This window comes from Conger conger, chromosome 6, assembly GCF_963514075.1.
Source record: "Conger conger chromosome 6, fConCon1.1, whole genome shotgun sequence".
Classification (NCBI taxonomy): Eukaryota; Metazoa; Chordata; class Actinopteri; order Anguilliformes; family Congridae; genus Conger; species Conger conger.
Window position 1 is genome coordinate 48,193,063 of NC_083765.1, and position 22,675 is coordinate 48,215,737.

The following is a 22,675-nucleotide window of genomic DNA, read 5'->3' on the forward strand; positions in this document are numbered from 1 at the left end:
CAAATGAACCCTCAGCCTTATTTATTTATTTGTATATTTACGTAAGGTTTAAGACTAGAGTAGAACAGATAATGCATTCGATGCACAGGACCCTGGAACATAAACACTAGAGCTCCTCCAGGACCCTGGAACATGAACACTAGAGCTCCTCCAGGACCCTGGAGCATGAACACTAGAGCTCCATAAACACAAAAGCCACAGTACCTCTTTGGCCTTGTTGCGGCTCCGCATGTTCTCGGCAATGTACTTGACGCTCTCGATGGCCTGCTTGATCTCGGGGGACACGACAGAGAAGGCCACCACGGCGTTGATGGACTGGGTATTGAGCTGTCGGCACAGCTTTGGCTCCGGGGGGTCGGGGGCCTCCTTGCCGTGCTGACACAGGCACTTCTTGTGCTCCATGGACATCTTGCTGTCTCCGTACTCCAGGCAGTTGACGGCCCCCTGCTGGGAGGTGCTGTTCCTCCTCCTCTTCCCGGCCCCGCCCTTGGCGGACTCCTGCTGGTCCAGCGGCCGGCGCATCAGCATGATCCGGGGAAGCACGCGGAGGAACACAGAGCGCACCCAGCCTGGCATGGTGTGGGTCATGGGCGTGCGGTAGTGTACGTTAAGCACAAAGACGGTGATGACGATGGAGAGCGTGACGAAGATCATAGTGAAGAGCAGGTACTCGCCGATGAGTGGGATGACCAGAGAGGTGGAGGGGATGGTCTCAGTGATGACCAGCAGGAACACAGTCAGCGAGAGAAGGACCGAGATGCAGAGGGTGACCTTCTCACCGCAGTCGGAGGGCAGGTAGAAGACCAGAACAGTCAGGAAGGAGATGAGCAGACAGGGGATGATCAGGTTGATGGTGTAGAAGAGAGGGAGGCGGCGGATGTAGAAGGAGTAGGTAATGTCGGGGTAGATCTCCTCGCAGCAGTTGTACTTGATGTCATGCTTGTATCCTGGGGCGTCGATGATCTCCCACTCTCCGCTCTCCCAGAAGTCCTTGAGGTTGACCTTCGACCCAATCAGCACCAGATCGATCTTGGCTTTGTCGTAGGTCCAGGAGCCAAACTTCATGGAGCAGTTCTGGTAGTCGAAAGGGAAGTAGGTGATGTCCATGGGGCAAGAGCTTTTGAAGATGGCCGGAGGAACCCATGTCACTGTCCCGTCAAACTTCAACAGGGCTTTGGTTTTGTCTTCCACCAAAAAATCCCCGACAGCACTAATACAGAGAGAAAAGAATGTCACAAATGTCATAAAGATTTTTCACAGGGCCACACCATTTCTCCATTTTTTATCAATAAAAATACATATGCATTTCCTCATACCTTTTGGCTTGATTCAAGCTCATATCTTCAATTGACTACCCATAATGCTATAGCTGTCCAAATCAATGTCGTAAACTCACTTGTTATAAAGCACAATGTCAGGCTTCCATATCTTGTTTGATGGGACACGGATGTGCTCGATTCCATCAAATTCTAGAGGAGCCCACCGCAGTTTGTAGTCATTCCAGATCTGGAAAAAAAAAAAAAAGGTTTTAAAAATGTTCCTTGGCAGTTTGTTGGCTTATGAAACAGATCCTATCGCAGAACAAATGATCTCTTGGTGAAAATACTAATGTAAGGAAGAAAATATATATATATACCGCCTGCAGTATTTCTTGGGAAAACAGTTTCTGGCCCTAGTGGGAATTTTCCTCTGCTACACGAATAATATTTAGATAATAAGATAACAAGTTTAATATTCCATATGGCACAGTGTTAATCAGTGTTAGTTAATGACACCAAAAATTAACTTAAGGGCACATTTATTACTGTTCAGCTTTGGATAACTACATCAGAGAATACTCTCAATGACACAGTTTAACACTGGCTAGATTCATTCTACCAGTAATCCATTTGTCTGAATTATCATGAATATGCACATGCATGCTGTGTTATCTTTAAAACTGCAGATTTTAATTTCAATTTAATTAGTGCATTATTTATAGTGGACCCTAATGCAGGATTATTCTTACCTTGATCTACAAAGGTTATGTCAACGCAACCAAGTCTCAAATGCAAGCATTCTCAAAGTCTATGCTATAACCACAACACTCTGGATGAAGGAACAGTGTAACCATATTGAACTTTGCCATGCTATTTGTGTGAATAATACATGCACACAATGGCTTACACCATTTTAATTCATAGAGGTGTAACACTTTTTAATCACACAGAGGTCATGCTGTATTGAACAGCGCTGACCACACCACGCTCTGATTTATCATGAACTGTCTTTTTGAAAGGTTAATGGTTCAGTGATAAACGGCTATTTATACCCTGAGACCCCAGTGGGCGTGTAACCCTACACATGGCAGTGTAGAATATACATTTATGCACGACTCCTTTCTCATTCCCGAGGAAATACCACAACCCCTGGCGCTTCTCATCATGGGGGGGGGGGTCAATGCAATGCCTGTCATAAAAAGTAACCCTTCCATTTTATGATGCAAACACATAAAAAGAAGTTCTCTCATTAATCTTCTAACAGCAGGTCATGTTTAAGAATCAAAGAGCACACAGAATGACCTCAGCTTCTGCCATCTTTCACAGTTGCACAAAGCTACTGGATCCTTCTCTTCAACTGTTTGTAATCCTTACAATAAATATTCCAGCTGGGAATTCAGAGAGCAGGACTCAAACCTGCATAAGCAGCACACAGGGAATGGGCTGGGGCTAAAATGTTCAGCAAAAATTTTTACTATGGCAAGTGTGTGTGTTTCTGTGTGCATGTCTTTGTGAGTGTTTGCATGTGAGTACTATAATTCATACAGTACTTTAAAGAAAATACCAAATGTAGATTTACTCAATGGTGTTTTTTACATTTTTATCTATTTGTGTTTGTTTCCCTGCCTGAATTTGTATACAAATGCATGTGTGCTTCTTGGTGTTTACATTGTTTTCATCATAATCCATTATTGAGGTCACCAGCCGCAGCCATGTCACACACTCTTTCATTAATCGCTTCTGTTTTGCTACAAAAAATGTAGCAAAACAAAAACCACATTTTACATTCATTTATATTAATGGCATTTAGCAGACGCTCTTATCCAGAGCGACATACAGTTGATTAGACTAAGCACGAGACAATCCTCCCCTGGAGCAATGCAGGGTTAAGAGCTTCACTGGAGGGCTGCACGGCTGTGCGCATCTTATTGTGGCTACACCGGGGATCGAACCACTGACCTTGCTGGTCCCAGTGATGTACCTTAACCACTACGCTACAGGCCACCACGTTTTCTTACAGGCTGAACGTTTATCTCTGTCCTACCAGGAGTGGAAAATGCTTCACGTTTGCATTGGTAAAACAGGAGACAGCCATTATGACGGGATATCTGAGGTCATTCACAATTAAAAGTTAAAAACTGAGACTGATACAGGCATTGTGTTCGTGTTGACGCAGCCTTCTCAGGGCTTGCAGCCTGTCCTCTCCAAAGCAGATTAAGAACCAAAGAAAACAGAACCAAAAGGCTTCTTTTTACACACAATGCACGCTGCACACAGCCCAGGGCTGGAAAGATTACATAGGACACCACATGAGTGGAGCTCAAAATACTGTTTAATATTAAATAAGACAATATATAAAAAGGCTCATCCCTCCACTCTGACCTGTTCCTAAGGTACATTTTCAAATACTTACTTTCCAACAAAACAAAAGCTTTGATGATTTTTAAATGCATGCTATAAATACACGCTCTGATGTTAGACATAGATTATTTTCCCTCTGACTGAGTACTGATTGGCAGATATTACTGCAGAAAAGTGCTGTGCTTCTGAAATAGTCTCATCTTTTCCTATGTTTTAAGCGTCTTAGATTTGAGTCAAATGTTTAAGCCTTTTACTGATTTTTACCATTTGTTTAACTGTTCCTGGAGATCACTCCGTGCTTATATGGTTTGTGCAGAGGTGCCAGCCCAAGAACTTGCTCTATTAGCCTCGCAATCAAGAGTTCAAGTCTCTAACAGCCTGTTTGCTTTAGTGCAGTTAACGGGATTGATGTAGGACTGCGAGAAGTCTCTCTCGCTCACTGCGAGCCCCCGTTGCCTAGCAGGGCTTCCCAATAATGCCTTTGCAGCAATAAAGCACCCACGCCTCCATTGCCCTCATCAGTCCACACATTAAGAGATTGGGCATTTCAGACCCAACACCTGAACCCCATCCACCTCCCACCCCCTCCCTCACCCCCGTTCCCAAGGTAACCACACGGGCCCCGGTTCCCAGGGTAACCAGAGTACTTACATGTCTCAGCCAGAGGTTTGTCTCCATGATCTGGTTCACTTCATCCTGGGGGGGAGAGCCACAGCAAATATCTCAGGTCATCAGTGACACAGCCAGTGACCTCTGAGTGGCCGGGGGAAGGCTGCCTCAGAGCAATCATACCTAGTGAGGAGCTGCTCAGTGCACAAATGTAGCTCTGATCTTGCCTCACTTTTCCTTTGGGTCATTACTTGTCAAACAGAGATTGTTAACTTTACATTAAGGTTACATGAGTTGTCATTAATTAATGTGGTTGAGAGGTCAATCTATACGGCTTTGTTTATGTACAGTATTGCAAAGGAATTGGCCTGGTTCTTCCAATACTTTTGGAGGGGACTCATGTACATCATTAATTCATGTTAACAGCTACATTAGATAATGGCTATTTATGTATGTTATGTTGTGAAATGTGACCAGTATCAAAAGTTGAAGACATTATTTGGTGCTGCATGGATGCTGTGTATTAGCCTGATGTACGAAACATCCAACTTTAAATGTCTTTATTAAGTTATTTTTCGCCAACGCTTCAAGTATTGAGTATGATGACTCATTTGTGTTATGTTGTTTTGTTTTGGACTTGCATCACAATTCAAGTTATATATTTTGCATTTATCTCCGATCCATGTAGGCTTGAATGCCAGTCAAAACAGGAATGTAAAGCTAACATGCGAGTTTTAAACTGTACAACACTTCGGCTGCATGTTTATTTTTAGACAAAGTGCCCAAGGCCTAAGCATGCTCCAAGTACATAAATAAATGACTATTTGAAATCATATATACATTAAGTGGAAGCAGCATTTGAATGTGATTGTGGCACACTGCACATCGACAACTGCAGTGTGAAAAATACCTTCATGCTAACAATGTTAACCCTCTGCGTTTCAGCTGCCAGTAGTGATTGTTACATCAGCATTAGAAGTTCAGTTAAGAATCACATACTGTATTTGTGATCGGACACCTTAAAAGATTAAAGGGTTAAAGAGTGACTATGCATTGTATTTGCCAGTCAGACCACAATGCTGTTGTGAGAACCTGGTTCAATCATGTATTAACCCTGTCGTCATATACAGTATGTAGCAAACATTTGGAAATAGCTACTTTAAATCTGTCTAGTAAAATTCACTGCATACATTATGTGATGAGCGTTATGACATTGATTGTAAGTGGTAGTAGTGTCATGATTTGTCATAAAAAGGTTTGTATCATGCACATATGCTGCTGTTACGTACACATTATGGTATACTGTCCAAGTGTAGTCTGTCTTGGACAAACCACAACCAATACAGAATATCATAACACCTTGCTGTTAGTTCATGGTTACTTGGAAAATTCTCCACAGAAGGGTAGTTTAAGTCAGGGCTGTTCCAGGCAGAAAATGACAAGCCCGGTGACTGTGAGTCACACAGCTGTGAGACCCCATTTACAAAAACCAGCCATCAGCCAATATTTGTTAGAGCATCTGAAAGCCAGACTACCTATTTTATTTGTATTCTTTCTGTAATCTTATAGATTCATTTTTCCATGGTCAGAATTCTCAAGCGATCCTTTCTTGCTCCATGCTAGCAATTTTAATATAGCAAATGGAATGTTTATATTGACAGGATAAGCATGACATTTTAAAGCTTCATTAACATAGTATATGCTCTTAGCCAGATTACATTCATACATTCATTACAAATGGTTTAGACATGAAAAATGATTCCCGTTTCTGTGTCCACATTTAATCTAACTGAAAAGGTGAGAATATATCAACGTGTCATCACTTTGAGCCATAATTCATATAAGGACTTCAAAATGCACTCCATGCTATATTGTCCATGGTGTGGATATTAAACTACATGGAGTCATTCATGCACACATTTAAATATAAAGAAGATGAAATACAAAGAAATGAAATAAATCTGATGGGACTGTATGAAAAAACGATATTTCAAATGGATGCTTTTAATGTTTTGATGAATTATGTAACAGATGCCAAGGGGGATGAGAATATAAAAGAATCCAACCCTGGGAACTCTCCCTGAGGTTAATTCTGAAAAACTCACTTTCTCACGAAACTGCTTTGATGATACAATTAGATGCATGTATTATATAACAAACGTCTGGTACACTAGTGATGTGAAGTGCAGTTTTTAAGAGAACAGCCCTCTAAATCAGTGGTATTCATGCTTGTTCTAGGAGAGCTACAGGGTGGCCGACTTAAAATCTTAAAATCAGCAACCAATTCAGACCCAAGAAACCAGGTGAGGTGAGTCAATGGTACTCAACAGCTTTCTTACTGAAACGATGATAACCTAAATACCATGCAGCTTTCCAGAGGAAAAAGTGAATACAATTATCTTAAAGTGCCATACATAATGGCAATTATTCTGCAAACAAGTGATTTCTTATTTTATTTTATTTTATTTTATTTTATTCTTTGATACTGTATGTTCACAGTATTTTGAAATGCATTAAAATGGCGATTGACAAAATGAAAATGTTCTCACCACTTTAACCAGCTGGGAAATGGAGACTTCAAACTCCACGGTCACCGGATCGGACACATTCTCCACCGGCCGGATGAACTGGTTATACCGGCGGAAGAGCCGACGGAAGAGTCTGTCCTCGCCTTTCGAGGAGAAACAATCTGTGCGGGAAAACAAGGAAAATAAAATTATATAATGAATAGCAATTGTCAGTTACTGGTCTATTGAAGGACAACAGTTCAAAGGGAAAGACAATTTAATTAGCTGCATATGAGGAAACGCATTGCAATCAAACAGAATTATAAGATAATATTTATTACATTACATTACATTACATTATTGGCATTTAGCAGACGCTCTTATCCAGAGCGACGTACAACAAAGTGCATACCCATAACCAGGGATAAGTTCGCTGAAAGACCCTAGAGGGAAGTACAATTTCAACTGCTACCTGTACAACAAAGATAAGGACGAGGGCCTCTTTTTTTTTTTTTTTTTTTGAGAACAAATAAACAAACAAACAGAGCAAAAGTGACCAAAGTGAACTATCCAAACACTGCTTACCTAGCCAACTAAAAATACCGATACACAAAGCACATCACAGAGACAACAATTAAGGTTCACAGGGAGGTAGGGAGGGACGGGGAGAGGTGCTGCTTGAAGATTAATGGCTTATTATTAATGGCTATTTTCTCAGAGCAGATTGAGAAAAGTCTATGGACATCTTAAGAACAATAAGTTGTTGTCCAATTGTTACATAATTGTTATTGGTTTTTCAATGTTAAATATTATCATCCAAATACAAATACAAATACTTTAATACAAAAAATAACAGATTCACCACAAGATGTGGCCACAAGATTTGGAAATGCCTCAACTTCCTTTTGTTATCTACTTATCTAAACATTACATTACATTACATTATTGGCATTTGGCAGACGCTCTTATCCAGAGCGACGTACAACAAAGTGCATACCCATAACCAGGGATAAGTTCGCTGAAAGACCCTAGAGGTAAGTACAATTTCAACTGCTACCTGTACAACAAAGATAAGGACAAGGGGCTTTTTTTTTTTTTTTTTTGAACAAACAAACAAACAGAGCAAAAGTCACCAAAGTTAACTATCCAAACACTGCTTACCTAGCCAACTAAAAATACCGATACACAAAGCAAGTCACAGAGACAACAATTAAGGTTCACAGGGAAGTAGGGAGGGATGGGGAGAGGTGCTGCTTGAAGAGGTGCGTCTTCAGCTTGCGCTTGCGCCATATTACCAATCATTTAATCCTTCAGTCAATCCAATCAGGATGACAGTAAGAGATGGGGATGGGGATAAAGAATGCTTGGGTAAAATTACTTTAAAGAAGGAGCAGATTTTTCTTGCATTTGCAACCTCAGGGATATGAACCTTAATACAACATTGGAACATTTCAGAAAAGATTGTCTATTGAACTCCTACGGATGGAAACATTTCTGCGAGATGGAGTAAAAAGTCAATATTTGATGCAGGCAACCAGGACCCCAGATCCTGGATCTCTGACTATCTGTCCCGCCTCCTTTTCTCCATCCCCCCATCAGCGTGTTTATTAGAAACGCTGTGTGGAAAGGAAAGAGAACCTAAAGCTTTAGCAGGTCTTTATGAGTCATAGCTCCTCAAACCATACATTTTAAGATCACTACAATAAGAGTGGGGTCAAAGGTCACGCTGTGTTTGTGGTACGGTCTGGTTTCCATGGCGATAAACTGCCATGACTAAGGTGGGATCAAGCGGGAAAGAGGGCTGCTACCTGGGGCTCCCAAACCAATACGACCGCGGTGAAAATGTAAACTTCCTGGGATGTCTTCCAGGGAAGTCGCCCTTGCCTCTATTGCTTCTGACTTTGTCTGTAGAGCTCCAGGCTAGGGTAAACTGATGCATATTGGGACAAATCCTTTTTAACACATGTTGTGTAAATAAAATTAGATTGATTGATTTCAGTCATTGATTTCAGAGCACATCCAGCCTCTCCCCTGTGGACTCCTTTCACATTCATCTTGCACACTCTTAAAAAGGGGCAAATGTGTTTGTACGTATATATCTGTACATGATATATACTGTTATATTTACATTGCATTAATGGCATTTGGCAGACGCGCTTATCCAGAGCAAAATAGTTGATTAGACTATGCAGGAGACAATCCTCCCCTGGAGCAATGCAGAGTTAAGGGCCTTGCTCAAGGGCCCAACGGCTGTGTGGATCTTATTGTGGCCGACCTTGCGGATCCCAGCCTTGTACCTTAACCACTAGACTACAGGCCACCCTATACTGTACTGTGAGTGCTTCTTCAGTGTTTTTTTGCATTGTGCTCAAAAAAAAATACACAGTAAGATAGGATGCTGATCACAGCAATTGTGGTCTTCTGGAGGAATCCTGCTGATCTATGCAATACTCAGATAAAACAAATAAAACACCTTATTAAAATACAACAGAACCAATTGAGCCCTCATGGTATGCATATTCTAAGTGGCTTTTTCATACTGTAAATTCCACAAGAACCCATGAAACCCTGTGATTTAAAGCGATATTCCCACCATAAATCTAAAATTTATTGTATAAAAAACAGCGGCAGATCCTGTCAGGATTGTCAGCAGTGTGGGGGTGAAATGAACACAATAAATAATTTAGCTCTCGGACACCCCTGACTGGCTGCTGACACCCGGTCCCATTTAGGCACTGGTCAATGGCCAGAATTTGTGGGCGGCTGTTGCAAGGTCACCAAAAAAGTACCCAAGAAATCCACCTCCCCCAAGTTGCTTCAGCCAATCCTGAGGAGGCATCCTCGAGGGCTGAAAAGCTTATTCTCTGCAGTGCAATTTTGGTTGTTCTTTCTGTATTATCTTTAGAATAATTCATTCCTGTTCCCGACCTCAGGATTTTAACTGTTAAGGAAATGAAGGTCACCATAATCTTTTATTTAATCTGACCTTTATTTTGGGGGAATTTTTTAAAAAGAATCTGCGGTCTGTATAGTCAGAGAGCATTACTCCACTTCAGAGTGACCGTTCTGTTATAATATACACTCACTGAGCACTTTATTAGGAACACTATACTAATACTGGGTAGGGCCTTTGCTCTCCGTTTGGACCATCACCTCAATTCCACAAGATGTTGAAAACATTCCTTTGAGATTTAACCAATTATGTAGCGACTAAATGCATAAAAGCATGCAGATATGGTCAAGAGGTTCAGCTATTGTTCAGACCAAATGTCAGAGTGGGGAAGAAATGTGATCTAAGTGACTTTGACTTTTATGGTGCCAGACAGGGTGGTTTGAGTGTCTCAGAAACTGCTCCTGTGATTTTCACGCACAACAGTCTCTAGAGTTTGCAAAGAATGGTGCAAAAAAACATAAAACATCCAGTGAGCAGCAGTGCTGTGGGAAAAAATGCATTGTTAATGAGAGAGGTCACAGGAGAAGAGTCTGGTTGAAGCAGACAGGAAGGTAACAGTATGCATGTACAACAGTGCAGAAGAGCATCTCGGAACACACAACATGTCAAACCTCTAATTGGATAGGCTACAGCATTGGAAGACCAATGAGTTTAAAAAAAACAATAAATAAAGTGCTCACTGAGTGTACGTAGCCACAGAGTCATCATAGTCTGGATATCTTATTTTCAGGTTTGCCTACAAGCGATACTAAACGCTTTGCATTTGAATGAATCTCTATGGGAATTGGGGGGGTGAAACTAGATTGGCGGTAAATTATGCTGATACAGTATAGAACACATTTCTTGGCTAAATGGCTTTAAGTCATAAACGGTCCAAGGTATCAAATGAGTCCCAAACCATCATGCTGTTTTCAGATATGCAGCAGATATGGATGGATCACTTCAAGGGTTGTTTCTCCTGAATATGTTTTCCATTGGGTTCAATAGGACAATTATTCAGGATTATTATTATTTGAGCTCATATGCATTAGTTACATCCAATTCCAATAGATATTGGCAGCAGAGTTAAACGCTCTATAAACAGGTGAAAAGGTGGGACTGTTACATACGGCACTGAGGACCCAGATGCAGACCACGGGATAATCCAAAAAACATAGTATTAATTCCGAGTTCAAGCTAAGAGCAAGCAAAAAAAACAGCAAGCAAAAGAATAGTCGGGAAAACAAGCAAAGGGTCAAAATCCTAGTAATCAAAGGGCTAAGGTACAAAAGGGCTAAGGCAGGAAACAAAGTCACAAAACAAAGCAAATAGTCAAAACCAAGGGCAAACAAAACCAGAGGGCAAGGCAAAACTCGAAAACTCGAAAAAGGGGTGTCTTTAAGGAATCTCAAAAATAGGCATACTATTTTTGACTAGATACTATAATAGGGTAATAACACCATAATAGGGGAGAGACGAAAACGCGGACTGGATGCACGTTAACAAACGTGCATGTTAAAACATACGGCTCCGGATTAAGGAGTAGACATTTGCACAGATTGAAGACGTAGTGATAATCAGAGACAGGTGCGAACCCTCCGCTGAAACTAAGCGAGTAATCAGGGATAGCATAGGGGGGCGGAGTTATAGAACAGTGCGGAAAAGCTAAGAGACTGCGTTAGTGAATTAGCTACGAGAATAATTCTAAACTACCCAATAAAAGTGACTGTTAGTTAGTTAGTAAGACAGTAAGTGTATTAATCGGATTAGTACTGTACAATATCTAAACTAGTAGTAGTTAGAATAGTGCTTTACAACATTTAACTACGGAGAGAAGAAGGAAGTAAGAACTGCGAGATTGGAAGGAATGTTGAAATCCCGAAAACTACCGTAAACACCCAAATAGTGGGACACGCAGACAGGGGAGTGACTCAGATGGTAAACATTCAGACGCAGACATAACAGGGGATCACGAATGAGAAACTGAAATGGGAAACAATAACCAGGGATGCATGATAATGAATAAATAACAAGAATAAACACTAATACAGACAGGACAGATACAGAAACATTTAAGAAACGCCTCTTGGTGTTTTAACAGGTGGCACAGGATGAGTCTTATGAAAGTCTTTTATCAAGTCCTTATCCAGAACGAATCTGGATGGTATCCAGCTTCTGTCCTCGGGGCCATAGCCCTCCCAGTGGAGGCCCCGACCCCAATGGCGAACATCCATGATCCCAGACATTCCATTCTAGACACATGGAATGTGGGGTGAATCCGGCGCATGGTGGATGGGAGTCTTAGGCGAACTGCTGTGGGGCTGAGGATCTTGGTGATGGGGAAGGGGCCAATGTATCTGGGCGCCAGCTTACGTGTCTCGACGCGTAATGGGATGTCATTGGTGGTCAGGAAAACTTTCTGTCCAATGCGGTAGGTGGGTGCCTTGGACTGACGCCGGTCGGCTGTTGCCTTCATCCGGGTACTGGTGCGCTGCAGGTTAATACGGATAGCTCTCCAGGTCCTGATGCATCGCCGGATGAAGACTTCAGCTGACTGGACTCCCACCTCCTCCTCCTGGTCAGGAAACAATGGGGGTTGATAACCTAGGCATCACTCGAAAGGGGACAAGTTGGAGGCAGAGGAGGTGTGGGAGTTAATAGCATATTCAGCCCATGGCAACAGTTGACTCCACGAGGAGGCGTTACGCTCACATAAGCACCTAAGCACAGTTTCGATAACCTGGTTGGCTAGCTCCATCTAGCCGTTGGTCTGTGGATGGAAACCCAAAAATAAGCTGGAATTGGACCCGATGAGTGTTCAAAAAGCTTTCCAAAAGCATGCCGTGAATTGAGGACCTCTATCGGTGACTATGTTGGAGGGAATACCGTGAAGACGAATAACATGTTGTGTAAGTAAATTAGCTGTTTCCTTGGCTGAGGGAAGTTTGGTGAGGGGACCAAAGTGCACAGCTTTAGAAAACCGACTATAGTGGTGAAAGTGTAGGAAGGAGGTAACCCAGTGACAAAATCTAATGCTATGTGGGACCAGGGGCGGTGAGGGATATGGAGAGGCTGTAACAGACCTAACGGGGGTGAGTGAGAAGGTTTACCTTGAGCACAGACCGAGCAAGCAGCGACAAATCATGCCTGACCACCAGAACCTTCTCTGAATGAATGTGGTAGTGTGTGAGAGAAGAGAGGAGTGTCCCCAACACCTGCGATCTGGCTGCCAGTGGTACATACAGGTGGTTGTCTGGACAATTACTTGGACCTGTTTCGCCGTTCTGAGCATTGCGGACAATATCCTCAATCTCAAGCTGTACAGCATTGATGAAGCAGTTGGATGGTAGGATGGGGTCTGGTCTTTCCTCCTTGATGGAGGGTTAGAACTGTCTGGAAAGTGCATCAGGCTTGACATTCTTGGATCCAGGATGGTAGGCAAGCATGAAATTGAAATAGAAGAATAGGGTCCACCAGGCTTGGCGAGAATTGAGCCTTTTGGTGGTTTGCAGATACTCCCAAGTTCTTATGGTCGGTCCACACCAAAAAAAGGACTTGAGCTCCCTCCAGCCAGTGCCTCCACTCTTCTAAGGCCAGTTTGACCACCAGAAGTTCCCGCTTGCCGATGTCGTAGTTCTCTTCTGTTGGTGATAGGCGGCGAGAGAAGAAAGCACAAGGATGGATCTTATTGTCTTTGCTGGAGCGTTGTGATAGGACAGCCCCTACCCCGATGTTGGAGGTGTCCACTTTGACTATGAATTGTCTGGTAGGGTCTGGGTGGATCAGGATAGGAGCTGTGGTAAAACGATCCTTGAGGTCGAGAAATGCCTGATTGGCCTTAGCATTCCATTGGAAAGTTCTCTTGTTGGAGGTGAGTGCAGTGAGGGAGGCAGCAGTGGTATTGTAATTCTGGATGAATTGGCGGTAGAAGTCGGCAAACCCCAGGAAGGGTTGCAGGTCCTTGCGACTGGTGGGTTGTGGCCACTCGATCACTGGCGTAACCTTCTTGGGGTCCATATGAATGTTGCCAGCTGAAATGATGTATCCCAGGAAAGATGTTGTGGAGCAGTGGAAGACTATTTCTCAGGTTTGACAAACAGGTGATTTTCTAACAGACGTTGAAAGGACTTTGCGAACATGTATGATGTGTTCTTCCTTGGTCTTGGAGTGGATCAGGATATCGTCAAGGTATACAAACACAAATTTATTGATCATGTCTCCCAGTACGTCATTGACCAGATTCTGGAAGATGGCAGGTACATTAGTTACCCCGAACGGCATCTCCAAATACTCTGAATGGCCATTTTTTCCACTCATCCCCCTCACGGATACGCAACAGATGGTAAGCATTGCGTAAATCCAGCTTGGTGAAGATGGTAGCCTCCTGTAGCAGATGCCGAGGCCATGAGGGGGAGAGGGTAGCAATTCTTGACGGTTACGCTAAGGGGGGAGACAAAAACGCGGACTGGATGCACGTTAACAAACGTGCATGTTAAAACATGCGGCTCCGGATTAAGGAGTAGACATTTACACAGATTGAAGACATAGTGATAATCAGAGACAGGTGCGAACCCTCCACTGAAACTAAGCGAGTAATCAGGGACAGCATAGGGGGGCGGAGTTATAGAACAGTGCGGAAAAGCTAAGAGATCGCGTTAGTGAATTAGCTACGAGAATAATTCTAAACTACCCAATAAAAGTGACTGTTAGTTAGTAAGACAGACAGTAAGTATATTAATCAGATTAGTACTGTACAATATCTAGATTAGTAGTAGTGAGTAAGAATATTGCTTTACAACATTTAACTACGGAGAGAAGCAGGAAGTAAGAACTGCGAGATTGGAAGGAATGTTGAAAACCCGAAACTGCTGTAAACACTCGAATAGTGCGACACGCAGACAGGGGAGTGACTCGGGTGGTAAACATAACAGGGGATCACAAATGAGAAACTGTAATGGGAAACAATAACCAGGGATGCATGATAATGAATAAATAACAAGAATAAACACTAATACAGACAGGACAGATACAGAAACATTACAGGGACAGGTCAATTTTGATGTTGTCTAGCTTTTATACTTTTCTGCAAGGAACAATATTGTTCCTTATCCCACTACAGGAATAAGAATTGTGAAATGATCAATCTGTCTTGTAAAAAGCCCAAAATTGTGGTGTTGTAAGTGCTATTTATCATTCTCCCTCAGTGACTCAGAACCACGAGTAGAGTCAAAGCCCATAATCTGTACATACAACACATACTGTAGCAGAGCCTGACTGAGAGGAGAAGAGCTCAAGCATTATACAGATAGAGTTTCAAAGGCACTTTGATCTCAAAACCGCAGACCTTAAAGAGCCTGCAAGCCTGCTTTCTTAATCCTTGCACAGTAGACTGAAAGTAAGCATTTTGGATCACACTAACAATGGTACAAAATAGTAATTATATGTTGGGACTTCAGAAATAAGAACTGATTGCTTTTTGTTATCATATCATATCATACACAATTTATTAAGCCAAATTACAAAATTGCAGCAGAAAAGAATTGAATGAGTGAATAAAGCAAGATAAAAAGCTTAAGGTTTTAGGAAGGTTTAAGGAAGGCAAAGTTTTATATCAGAAGAGCCTGTGACACCCGTTTGTAGATCCGAACAATTAGATTCTGCATTACAGAGCAATTCATATGCAAAGTAATCTGGATCCTTCTCATTAAGCAATCGCAATGAATTCAGAGGCTAGGACTGTACAGACTGGTCACCAGGTTTGGCCTTTTGTGAGGGCCCATAACATATGCTGCATTTGGCAGAGTGTGTGCGTTTTATGTGGGGCAGGTGGATTCCACATTGTGCTTTGCAAAAGGAGCCATTATATCAGACAATTAACCACTGGATTTGAAGGAATGAGGGGTTTTTATTCCCCCTCCCAAAATCGGATTTCGTAACCACGCGGGCATACAGTTTGTCACGCTCTGATTATTCACGTCTTTGCTATTTCTGTGCAGTATGATGCTGCAAGAACTTCAGAGTGAGCAGAGAGAATTTCCACCAAACTGCAAGAGGCACCGCTTTACTGAGCCACCCCGGTGGGACATGGGTGTAGTTAATTGGGGACGGGGGTAACAACCCACCTCCCTCTTCCAAATATTATAAAACAGGCCAAATAACCCCCCAATAACATGATCATGATAACAATTGAATAATAATTCACCAGAAATAATAATTGCCCCCATTAATATCAGAGAGATGCTCAATTCCTGTTCAAACATGAAAGAAAAGAAAAATAGGTAGCAAAAATACTTACTTTACACTCTGAACACTTAATTTATTCATGAACACTGTTATAAGCTCAGAATCACTAAATAGAGTGGAGGTAGTCTGAGGAAGAGAAATACCTGACACAGGTCAAAACAAACCATGCAATTGAAAACTTGACTCATTGCTGAGCTTTGACTCTTGTACACTGTGCTGCTGAATCATGTAGATTTATTGTGGACTGTGGAATGGTCATTACAGCAGTGACTCAGTGCCTTTACTTGGTTGAACACACAAATTTGGTTTTTCACATTAATTCAGCAGTAATATTAATTTTGCTTGAAGATGACCAGTGAATGGGGGTTTAATTTTCAGAATGATCATTTCTACATATTATTTGCAATCAATCCACTATTTAATCAATGCAATCTAAATATTTATTAGCAACTTTCATTGTTGTACAGGCATGTATTATGGTTATGACCATTTCAGAATTACAGACAGTATGGAATTGCATAATTTGAGGAAAGAAATGTGATTTTTAAAATTAGATTTAAAATAAAATTGAATCATGCAGCATCCACTGCAAAGCAATGAATTGCCTGGCAAACATGGTATCATTGTTTTCACTGATTTATATTTACCTATACCACAGGAAGAACAAATTAATCTGTATAGTCTGTGTCTCTGGCTCGTAAACTCATCAACACTGATGCAATTACAAGAAGATAAGCATTGAATATTATGGTTGGTTTTCTGAATGGCTGATAGCTAACAGCTGACCAAAGTGATAAGAGGCATCTGTGCAATTGTGAGAGATAGCAACTGCAGAAGAAGGAAATTAGCTATTATAATTGAATTCATTATTGTTTCATTTTAGTTGTTTCTATAAATTATGTTTACGACTCAACGCTTACGGTGTCTCTAAGGAAGTCTAACAATGGTTGTAATAAATCAGTCTAATGAATGGAATTATCACAGTGTATGGTGGAAAGCAATTCAAAAAATTATGAATGGCCATGCATTGGGTACACAAATACAAAATATGCCATTTTTATTTTAGAATTTTCACCGTTTAAAGTATTAGCTACATTATGCAGATAGTACTAGTATAAGTGCAGCAGGCTGGTTAGCAGCAAGCGTTACTTAAATTGATATTGGAATGAGTTTCTGTATAATGACCATTGACCGGTGCAATGCAGCTCAGAACAGAAGGTAGCAGGATTGGGGTCAGTTTCATAACAGTTCTTCCATAAATCTTCAGCACAAGTGCAAATTTTTGTTTGTTTTTGTTTGCGAAAGATGATAGTTGAACATGTTCTCAGGGAAATGTGGGATAGTAATTTTAATCAATGTGCTATCCTGTGTACATTCATGTTTCCCACTTTAAGCTACATTCATTCTGGTTATGGGTGATTGTATCTACATTTTAAATGTTCCTACTATCCAAACATTATTTCACAAGGTTGGGGCCACAAATGGGCTGCTGTTTTTAGTGGGACACTAATTATAACAATAAATGCTTAATCCCATTTCACTAACAAGCTACACATGTTTGCTAACCTCTATGGCAGGTCTATCTGTGATCCTGAAAAGGAGCTGAAGGAGCTGAAGCATCATTATCCTCAGTTTCAGACCCATGAAATGGAATGATGCTATGTGTGGTTTTTTTAATCTAAAAAATATTTTTTAATCAGCCTTATTGAACGGTCATGGCTCAGCGTTTAGCATGCTGTTGAAGGCAGCTTCAATAAAGAGAAAGGAGGAGGGACAGAGGGAAAGAGAGAGACAGGGGGTGGGACTGGTAAGGGAGCTCCCGGTTCTTGCAGTACACCACTGCTGCTGACTGTCTAAGACGCTAAGTGCAATTCCTTGTTTGTGGAGGAAATGTTTTACAAATTGAATGAGACAGGTGAGGTGTCTGTGGCGGAGTGCCATTTTGCCTCCGTCTCGGGATGCACGCGTATCCTTCCCCGAAGCAGATTGAGGAGGCTGTCATGCAGGACTGTGTCACAGGCTGAGGGGCGACCTCACGGAGCAGACAGCTGACCTTCCGTCGCCACTGGGACGTGAGGTGCCTTCAAGAAGCGTAAGCTACTACAGGGGAGACCCTAAACCAGGGACACTTAAATCTTGCCCTCGGGGCAGTAATACTGCTGAATTTAATTTCTCCCCTCAGGGACTGATGTAACTCTTTAAGGTATGAGGTCACAAATGTGTGATTAGAATGTTCTTAACTGAACATTCCAATGCTGATGTAACAATCACTACAACACTTACAATTAAAAGCAGTGGAGTTTAGAACACTGACTTGGAATTTTGAAAAAACATTCCAAAAAACCTATTCTACAAAGGATTAAATGTGGTGTGAAATACAAGTGTAATTTTTGCCCAATCAATGACATTATTCAACTATGGACTATCAAGTGAAAACCAGCTGTGCTACAGACCTAGAGGGCCACATTTGCGTATCCCTGCCCTAAACACTCAATCCACATGCATGACAGCAGGAATAAAAGCACAAGAACAGGCCGGCTTTGCACAGGTGAGCGACACAAATGTTTTATGAAAACAATAAAACAACACCAATTTGCCAGATGGGGCATTCAGAGGACAAGGACAAAAAACTGATTTCTAAACAAATCAGAAGATCCATTTTGTCTCATATTTCCCACGATCCCAGCTTTGTAGCTGCATAGAAAGCCATATAAATGAGACAGCACCAGTGTAATGGGAGGGTAAAGATACTTCGGCTCTTCCAGGAGAAGTGGAGCATTATATTATACTGTGAGTACTTATGAGGCCAGGCATCGGCTTAATCCCTTGCAGACTGTGGCCGAGGGGGCAGTGGAAGGGTTCTCATTCACAGAGGAAATGTGAAACCAACCACACAGCCCTGTTAACAGTGTGGAAACTTAAAAAAAAACACGATTCCCCTTATCTGTTATATTGTTAGCCGTTTTGTTCAATCATTGTTCATTGTGTCATTCTAAAAATACAATATTTCTGGAGATCAGGAGATTGTGTTAAACTCGAATGCGGCCACTTTCCGGTGTAATCTGTTGGGCCAATTTCCAGGCCTGAGGATTGTGAAAGTCTTCGGCTCACCTAAATCAACTGAAAAAAAACTGGGCTTAGTCCCAGTGCTGAGGCAAAAGTGCACTGTGGTGCAGTGAAAGCTTTAAACGGCAGGAGTTCTCAAACCAAAAACAGTTTCCAATCACTTCCCAGTCAGTCTACATGTCGCTGGAGCAGCTGATTTCAGTAACTGTATGGTCACTGTCCTGCTTAGTCACCACAAGCGGTGAAAGAAAGTAAAAATCCTCTGAAGTATTTTGTTCACCTGGATTTACAAATTAGAATTAGTTTGCTAATTATTCAGCCATCCTAATTAGTGAAATCAGCTGAGTTCATGGGTGGCAGAAACACGGATTTGACATTTCTGACCACAGGAAACTTAAATTTAAACCTCAAGATGTGGGTCATTAACATACCCACCTTCATACTGTCTTTATTAAGAATGGAAACTACATAGGCAGTGAGTGAACCCATCCTGTTATGCCACTGTTCTAGTATGTGGATGGGCCTTCTGGTTTGAGATTGAATCCAGGCATTGCAATCGCCAACCGCAGATACAAGCCTGCAGGGCGATGCACAATTTCCACAATTTTCATGTCTGTGTGAGCCTGACTTGCGAACTGCAGTGTGTTAAGTAAGGATGTGTACCGAGAGCCGGTATTTTTTGGTACCGGTTCCTAATTAGTCAGTACCAGAGTACCGCTAAAGATTCTGGACAAACGATACTGTTTTCGGTATTTTTCAAGAGTCTACCTAACCGTCGCGTAATTATGACACTGTCACCGTCGTCAGGTTATGACGCAGCGCCCCGTTGTTTTCTCTAGTAGTCAATATGTCGGCCGTAAGAGCTAAGCGCTCCAAGGTATGGGCTCACTTCATCAAACTCAATGAATCCTCGGCTCAATGCAATATATGCAAGAAAGTAGTTGCGTCAAAGGGGGGTAACACCAGCAACATCATGAAACACTTGCAGTCTACCCATAGCATAAAGCTGAAGGAGTGCGGCATGTTAAACAACGCATCTAAAGTTAGCAACCCGGCAGACGCTAACAACACCGTGCCCGCCTCCGTGCAGGCAGACTCCGACAGTGCTTCTTCATCAAGTTAACGGTGAGTGTATGAATCATTAAAGGGGAAGTGAAATACTAGATTAAGTTGGCATAATTTACAAGATTGATTCCCAATATATACATCCTTAAAGGTTTAAGACTGCCAGTAAAGCTGGATTAAAAATAATAAGTAATTAAATTACCCTTTTTTAAAACATGCGCAGTGCCATTTTATCCGAGTGTATAGCGTGACGTCACTGTCCAGAGCGATCTCGGCTGCTGCCAGAGAAAGTAAATATGTTGCTTTTCCTTCACAAAAACTGTTAGGGCTAAATGCGTCAGTAGAAGCGCCTCCCCTACACTGTTCTGTTTACATGTATGTGCCTGTTGGGTTGAACATGTAGGCAAGGGCTTTGGTCATCTCCCTAGGTTTTTTTATTTATTTCATCTATTCTGAGAAGCATTTGTAATTTTAAGTTAAGCTTCTGTTCTGTTGAAGCATTGTCACAGTGACAGTTACCTTTAAGGCTGTATGGAGCTGCCTGCTCATTTTTTTGACATACCTCGCACTGCACATGTTGACTTGCTAAGGGCTTAAAAGGCAGGTGGTGTAAGTTGTTTAATGATGTTGCTGGTGTTACCCCCCTTGTGGTAATAAAAAATGATTGAATCTTTTACTATCTTGTAACGTCTTTATTTTATACACTAAATTACACGCCGTGGTATCGATAAGAGTATCGATAAATACCGGCACCGATAAGGAGTATCGGTATTGTTATCGGTATCAATAAAATCCTAACGATACACATCCCTAGTGTTAAGTGATTTAATTTTCTTAAAAAGCAATGACAATTGATCCCAAAGTAAAAAAGCTTATTTACTAAGTCTACTGAACTCTCACTTCAGCCACAGAAATGCACAGTTCTGTGGACTTTCATGCCATTGATTTTAACAGGCTAAGGTTAGTTCAGCTTTGTCCTGATCTATTCCTTTGAAAAGTACACAGTCTTTAAATGAAACAAGGCTGTAAATGGATTAATCCCGACTGAGACCTTGCTGATTATAATGTGCAGTTGCAGTTTTACACACTTTTTGGACATGCTGCTTCCCTAAATCATTTACAATCATTGGGTCTGGAGCTATAAAATAGTGGAAGCATCGTAATATGGGCACCACAGTGCAATAACTTGACCATATACCAATTTAATTACAATGAACTTAGATGGTGGCGGCACGGATGGTGCAGTGGGTAGCACTGCCGCCTCACAGCAAGGAGGTCCTGGGTTCGAATCCCCGTCGGCCGGGGCCTCTCTGTGCGGAGTTTGCATGTTCTCCCCGTGTCTGCGTGGGTTTCCTCCGGGTACTCCGGTTTCCTCCCACAGTCCAAAGACATGCACGTTAGGCTGATTGGAGAGTCTAAATTGCCCGTAGGTATGAGTGTGTGAGTGAATGGTGTGTGTGCCCTGCGATGGACTGGCGACCTGTCCAGGGTGTATTCCTGCCTTTCGCCCAATGTATGCTGGGATAGGCTCCAGCCCCCCTGCGACCCTGATCAGGATAAGCGGGTTCAGATAATGGATGGATGGATGGATGGATGAACTTAGATGGATATTTAGTATATGTTTATGAATTAGAAACTGTAGAAGACATAACTGTGAGGACCACAGTTATATATGTTGTGTGGTAATTTGAAAGGCAAGGATTGGGCTTTGTGTTGCATTTTTCTATTTTTTTTTCTACATAATTCAGTAAGCTCAATTGTGGTAAGCTCAATGGGTCATGACAGTTCTACCTTAAATTAAAGTTATGGTTAGGTGAATCATCCAAAATGAGTGTAATGTGGTTTAATATTAATAAAGAGCAGGATTCATCCAGATATGTGTACTTTCTTTGACCATAAACTTGTTTCTGCATTAGCTGCTCTAAAACAACATCACACATAATTACTACGTAATAGAAAGAGATAACTATCTGAATAGAATTGTGTCATAATTGAATCTTAAGGTATGACAGAAAGTCTACCCTGGGTACTTTTTATGTAGATTAAATATTTTAGAGACTTGCAGAGATCCATTAGGATATCATTTCTGTGCGACTAACCCCATCCAAGTGTGTATGTGCAAGTGGGCAATATTTGTGGGTCTCAGACTGAGACTGTAACATGAGGGAAACCACAGTGCACTCCTAAGACAGCCCATGAAACAGATTCCCCATAGTTACCCATTATATGATGTACAAATTATCAAATTATTATATTATATTTTCTGGCGAGAGAGATGAAAGTGCTGGATTGCAATGATGTCTATAATATACAGAACGTCTATAACATTCATCACACGTTCCATTAAAATCAACTGCATTTCCCGTATTTAAAACACAATCATTATGCTATGATCTGTTCTTATAGCCCATTTAATAGTAAGTCGCATAGACTATTTATGTGAATACTGGCACCATTTTTATCTACCCGGAAGCATCCATGCAGATGAGTTTAACCACGAGATGAGTTTGGGAAGTTTCGTGGCTCCCAAAAATGCTCCGTTCATAAAGCAACTTTAATACGGGTTATGTTAAAGGGGAGCAAACCGCAATCAGCACATTTTCACCAGAGAAAAGCGCCTTATCTCGACTAAT

At 41.7% G+C, this 22,675-nt stretch overlaps 1 protein-coding gene across 1 annotated transcript in view; it reads right to left on the bottom strand.

The window, feature by feature from the left end:
- LOC133130305 (neuronal acetylcholine receptor subunit alpha-3-like) overlaps window positions 1-22,675 on the bottom strand; it is a 38,194-nt gene that overhangs the window by 14,915 nt on the left and 604 nt on the right. The window contains exons 2-5 of the mRNA XM_061244781.1: window positions 6,779-6,918; window positions 4,272-4,316; window positions 1,397-1,506; window positions 205-1,210 (exon numbers count right to left, since the gene is read on the bottom strand). Coding sequence (XP_061100765.1) covers window positions 205-1,210; window positions 1,397-1,506; window positions 4,272-4,316; window positions 6,779-6,918 — 1,301 coding nt within the window. The remainder of the gene's footprint in view (window positions 1-204; window positions 1,211-1,396; window positions 1,507-4,271; window positions 4,317-6,778; window positions 6,919-22,675) is intronic.